This window comes from Hyposmocoma kahamanoa, unplaced genomic scaffold (genome assembly GCF_003589595.1).
Source record: "Hyposmocoma kahamanoa isolate Upper Pololo Valley unplaced genomic scaffold, ASM358959v1 88, whole genome shotgun sequence".
NCBI classification, from domain to species: Eukaryota; Metazoa; Arthropoda; class Insecta; order Lepidoptera; family Cosmopterigidae; genus Hyposmocoma; species Hyposmocoma kahamanoa.
In genome coordinates, this window is record NW_020654466.1 from 14,667,631 (window position 1) to 14,673,941 (window position 6,311).

Below are 6,311 nucleotides of genomic sequence, written 5' to 3' on the forward strand. Positions count from 1 at the left end.
TGCCCAGCGGTGGGACGACCAATAGGTAGACGATGATAATGATTTAGTATTTAAATCAATGTCAATCATTAATTTAACATCCTTCCACTGAATAATAATTACGCGACTGCGATATTGCTACGATTTTCCTTAAGAAACGTGCCGTATGACCATTCAGATGTGAATGCAACACCCTCTGAGCGTTTGCACTGCCGGCGATACACTCAGCGGTAAGCACTTAACGCGTAACTTCGAGCGAGTGACGGAGATGGGTTATGCCGTAGTCCACCACGCTGCTCCAATGCGGGTTGGGTACTACACACATTTCCCAAGCGTTGTGAATTTTCTTTGACGTGCAGGTTTCATCGCCAGGTTTTCCTTCACCGAAAAGCTCATGGTAAATTTCAAATAAATTTTGCACAAAAATTCCGAGAAACTCCGAGGTGCGAGCCCGAACTCAAATCCACAATCCCAGCTTGACACGCGATAGGTAAAACCATTAGGCTACTACGACCCCCATCATTCGTACATTACTTGTCGAACGCTTTAGAACGAGGCTTTACACGAACAAATATTGTTTGCAAAGCAAACTGTGTTAAACCATTTTAGTTTTATGTTTACTAAAATTACGAGACGTTACAATATATTAGGTACAATTTTACTTAAGTGCTTACTTAAACAAATTTAAATTTGGTACATATCTTTCTAACATTTCGTCCAGTATGTCTGTAACTCTGTTTTCATAATTACTATTTTCTCTAGCTATTTGAATGAACTCTTGGCTACGGGACACCGTGTTGATAGTTGCGGATGTTTCAGGGTTGCAAAACAGCTCTTCCGTCTTGTTTTGACCCATGGCAGATATGGGAACTATTATTCCACTTTGGGTTAAACCAAACAATAGGCTTTCCTCGTAAGAATCTAGCATTACAGATTTGTCAGAGTACACTGTAGAAATATCAATTCCCACATTGTTAAGTTCTCGACTTAGTATATCATAATAGTGATCCTGAACATTTCTCAAATAATTGTGTCGAAAATTTTTGTTTGTGTTAAAATATATAAATGAAGATAAATCTAACATGCCAGAACAGTAAAGTACTGTTTGATAATCTACTATCATTGCATGTACTGTACCGTTGGCCAGAGTTTTTAGCAATATATTATTTTTCCAAATATCTCTATGAAGGACAACGTTCCTATACTTAATACTTGGTTTCATCAAAGTCCATACATCTTCATATAGTTTTGTTATGATTGTTTCAACGTGTCTTTCAAAGTTGGGTAAATCCTTGTATTTGGAGAAAACTTTCAAATAATCAATGACAGCATTTCTGCCAGTGTCTCGCCAGTCTGAACCTAAGGTAGGTTCCTGTAGGTATTCACTGTAATCCTCCCATATTCGGTATGGTCGGCCGAGTTGTTTGGATTTTTTCTCTTCATAGATGTACGATTGTGCGTGAAACTTAGCAATAGCTTCTGCGACCGCTATTGTTTCATTGTATGTAAGAAATTCTTGATTTGGCATTTTGTACCCGAGGACAGCCAAATCCTCGAAGACAAATAAATTCTCTTTGATGTACAGTGGTCTTGGGCACCATCTCTTATATCCTAAGAAAGAAATATTCAGCGGTGTCAAAGGTGTTAAGAGTACGTATACATACATGCACATAACGGATTCATTAAGTTGTTGTTGACTTACCACCGGCTTGATTGAATTGCGTAAAAAGAGAACTCAGCATGCGAAATTCCTTTTCAAAGAAAGGCACTTTTTTCATATATTCAATTTTCCAACTATCGTATAGTGGCGTACACTTCACAAAATATTGTAGCTCCTGCTTAGCGTTATTCTCTTCAATTTCCACGGTCAATTTTAAATGATCACCAAGGTATCCGATCAAATGGTCCGCATAATTCACCAATGACCAATTCAAAATTTTATAATTGCTGTTGTTTGTACTTGAATCAACTATAATGCAAATTTCTTCTCGATTTAACATTTCCATTTTGTTCTTTTGATGTATGTGAACTTTAAATTCCTTTGAGAAAATAAATTCTTAAACCACAAATGCACAGTAACAAATAGGCAACTTATTACTATTTAAACAATGATAGTATAAGTACAGTTAGCGACAAAACTCGTTAACAATTATAGTTTACTTGAAATCTACACACAAACACCAAAGGTTACAGAGGTATAAACAAAACAAAAAACAGTTGTAGAAAATCACTAGCTAAGATAAACCCGGTCGAAATGAATAAAACTGCCTAACCGCATCACAATGAATGTGCTCACACGGATCGCTTTAAACCAGTCAGAAAAGTTCTATTCATGTCATTACATGCCCATGCAATAAGAGTTAAAAAGACGTAAGTACTTTTTTAATTAGCTACCCAAATATTTTACTTTCTGAATTGCGTCACGTATTGACAGTTAAATATTATGTTAATAGGACATGTTACAAGGGCCGTAAGTAGGGAATTACGAACAGACAGACAGATTCAAATTTAATGGCCCAAACGTTTGTAATTGTTGTTCCGTTCATATGGCATACTATGTTTTAAATCATACTTGCGACATAAAATAAAAAAAGGAAAATTTAAATAAATACAATTAAAAAAAAAATTAAAGCATATAGTTGTTGTGTAGTTGTAAAGTATGGCGTGAAGCGGCATTTATTCTGAAAATACTTATTGATTATGTCACTCGGGGATGGGTGGTCGTGGTGCAACTGTAATGAAAAATACTTATAAACCTTTTTGCGAAATAAACAAGCACACAATTAAATGATCTCATAGATAGTAAGACTTTTCGTATGCATAACTCGGAAACAATTACCTTTTTTATGCTGGTTGCCGCACAAGCATCGGAAACATTTTGTCTACGTCTGTGATCTTTTGTACTACGTATAATCATTTGGTTAGGCGAGGAACTATGAGATATAAATGAACAATAAGTATTAATATATATTATTATTATTACAACAGCTAAAGTTAAGAAAAGAAAATATCATTAGTCTACGTATTAAAAGAGTACTTACTCAAAATGTCCTTGAAAAGTCTTGATTTATTGACCTATTATCTAAAAAATATTGTTGTATTATGGTTGTATTAGTTAATGTTGTGTAGTTTATATAAAAATGTCTACTGTTCAAAAACGAGTATGCTAGTACATATGTAGATATCGTTGGTTCAAATAATTTTAATTAATATATTGTGTTATGGTTAAAAATTATTTTTCGTGGCTAATTTTATACTATGGTACACAAGACAATATAGTGGCCATATTCAATGTTTGGTGTCAGTCGTTCTACTATTCAGAAGACACGATTTCAAGAGATCGGCTCATTTAAAAGGTTATCGTCGGCAGAGAATAAAGAATAAAAGAACGGACACTCCGCCCCTCCGTAGTTTTAGATACCGCAACACGCCCCGCACATTGCCGGCCACATTGACTGAATGACAACAAGGCTGCCGGCGAGCCGTTTTCGCGCGAAGACGGCTTTGATATTTGAATATAGTTTTCATTTATTCATTACGAAACTTGTACGTTAATATAAAACATCATTTTACGTTACTATTTATAATGGTCGTGAATTGTTTATCATCATTTTCCGAAAGATGAAACGAAGTAATTTAAAAAAAACTTATGTCTGAGATTCATTCAGTTATTGTTTTCTTCATTTATTTACTGTAGAGTAATATATGTATGCATAAAAAATACAGATTTATTATATCAATATAATGAGACGCCATTACTTCGCGAATTTTCTATTCGTATTGCCGATAAATATTAGGGGAAAGGTGTACGAGATGGTCCTTGGAGGTAAGATGATCCTTTTCAATTGTAGCGAAACTAGTAACGTCATCTAGATATTTTCTTCAGTAAAATGTAGCCCTCAATGTGCCCTCTCATCAGTCAATTCGTAATAGCGTCACTCACATGAGTGACGAGTTCATTTTTGTGGAAAAAAACAAAAATTGTGTGAGTTTGATCTAAGGTAAAGTTGATTAAAAGCTTAGGCACCTTCCATTCTAAGCAATCAATTGCTAAGATTTTTGTATTGGTGGCTTTGTATAATGCTCTATTTACTTTTGTTAATGGCGTGGTAACAGTAGACATCATACAGGTTATTTTGCCGAACAAAAAATAAAAATAAGTAAATTGGGGCAAGATGATTATGGTTTTGGTGTACAAGGTGATCCGTGGGGATCATCTTGTACTGTATATATTGTTACCATTAACAATATATACAGTACAAGATGGTCCATACCATATTTAATTTGTATGTTTTTTTGAGTACTGAAACCTCCTTAATTGAATAGCTTGCAATACGAATAAAATAGTAGAAGACTGGATTTCGTTTACATGATCGATCTCGATTAATAACAAATATAAATGCTTTTTCTTGTTTTAGACCAGGCCGCGTACTTGTAAAAGAAAAACCATTCGTGGTGGGTGGTCGGAAGACTATGATCTAAAGAACTAGAGGCGTAAAAAGTAGGACGCCACGTAAATCGGAAAGTAAATAGTTAGCAGTAGGTACACGTTATGACATTAAAAAGACGGGCTAAAACATAAAGGGTCTGTCAGTTCAATGAAATATTTAGGTGAAAAAAAAACTGTTTTCATCAGATGTGTTAACACATTCCTGTTTAAACAGGAAATCGAGCTCGTAAAGTACATTAAAGAAATGGAGACGAGAGTGGATATCAACTTACCATAAAAACAATATTGCCCACCCTTAGATACCTGTTAGATATAAATTAATTAGGATTATTTATCTCGAAGTTCCATAACTGTTGTTTCATACACCTAGATTACATAAGCGAGGACTTTGTTAAGTCTAAAAAGTTGTTGTTTTCATTTGTTTCTACCAAAACCTACAAATTTTCCTAAATAGAGGCAAGGTGATCCCCTGGATCATCTTGCCCATACCCTTAGGATCATCTTAGATACCCCGGCGTGCAAGACGATCCTTTAATAGGGTTTTAAAAATATTCAAATATAATAATGAAAGATCAAAAAATAAAACGTTTTTAGTAAGACAACATGTAAATAGATAAATTATCATTCATCACTTTTACATCTGCTTTAAGCTGAATATCTTTAAACTACCGCCATTCTCCGTTAAGGGGATCATCTGGTACACCTTTCCCCTACGTAGGTAGTGAATATATCTAAGTATTAACCCTTTGGTCCATCTTCGTAACTGTTTTTCATAACTAGTTACGAAAGAAGATTTTTCCTTCACTGTTTCGTAACCAGTTATTAAAAAGGAATATTTAATCCGTATTCAAAACTCCAGTTACGAAAACGGATGCAAATTTGTTCTTTCCATAACTAGTTACGAAAAAGGCTTACTTTTTTCTCTTTTTGTATCTAGCTACGAAAGTGGATGCTTTTAATCTTCTTTTTATAACTAATAAAATGCAAAAACCAAATAAAATTTTATAGATAACATGGTTGTTGGGTATGTCGTAACGTACTTGAGGTAGAAAATGACAAATTAGTACCAATTACGTTTATTCCTACAAATTAAACCGCATATATTTCCTATGGTTACTTTTTATTTAAAAAATGTATATATTTTTGTATAGGTACCACATTTTTGAATTTAGGAAACGCATACAAAAAGCAAAAAAAACTATAATATAAATTTGAGAATACATCGCACGCATGTATGGTGTTTCTAAACAAACGAGTGTTCCAAAAAATATGTTAATAATGTACCACCGTAATTGGTGTTTTTTTTTATTGACAACCATCAAACAAAAATATATACAGTATTTTTAAAACAAACAATGTGTATGGAAAAAGGACGAAGGACTATTTAATTCCAACATTATTTAATGGTCTTCCTTCACACTTAAAATGTTTGCAAGGTAATAAAAGTTACATAAAAAATGAATTAAAGAAATATTTGTTAGATACATTGTAGTAATTTAGAGAGCTGTAATTGAGTAACAGAATGAAATGTTATGTGATTGTAATGTAAGCGTAGCAATCAAACTCTCCCGATAAACTATTATGAAGTTTGGGAGAACATTATCTTATTTGTAAAAAATGTAATTGACAAGATAAATAAATTAAAAAAGAAAAAAAAGAAAAAAGTAATTAGTGTAACTCCATTCAAATGTAGCAACGCGACTTAGGGCGTGTTCCCATTATGTCGCGACGACAGATAGCCCAGATAGCCGTGCAGTTTAAAGTGTCGTGCCTCGTATATTTAAACGAAGTTGTTCACTTATAGAACGACACGATTAGCTGTCGTTTACAACTTTTTTAACGTTTCGACGACAGACTGCCGTACCAATGGGAAAAGTTAGAA

The 6,311-nt window shown here is 33.8% G+C and overlaps 1 protein-coding gene across 1 annotated transcript; it reads right to left on the reverse strand.

Annotated features, from left to right (window-relative positions):
* Nucleotides 1-331: 331 nt before the first annotated feature.
* Nucleotides 332-1,985, reverse strand: LOC113235945. The gene is made up of 2 exons (XM_026471866.1): nt 1,682-1,985; nt 332-1,590 (listed from the first exon to the last, which is right to left on the reverse strand). The coding sequence occupies exons 1-2, from the start codon at nt 1,983-1,985 to the stop codon at nt 650-652; spliced, it is 1,245 nt and encodes a 414-aa protein (XP_026327651.1). The 3' UTR covers nt 332-649.
* Between the last annotated feature and the right edge of the window lie 4,326 nt (nt 1,986-6,311).

Bases quoted from the DNA above. Each gene is read 5' to 3' on its own strand.
- LOC113235945 (XM_026471866.1), bottom strand. From the start codon at position 1,985: ATGGAAATGTTAAATCGAGAAGAAATTTGCATTATAGTTGATTCAAGT. The intron at 1,591-1,681 runs GTAAGTCAACAA...TTTCTTTCTTAG, and splicing joins GCAATTCAATCAAGCCGGTG to GATATAAGAGATGGTGCCCA.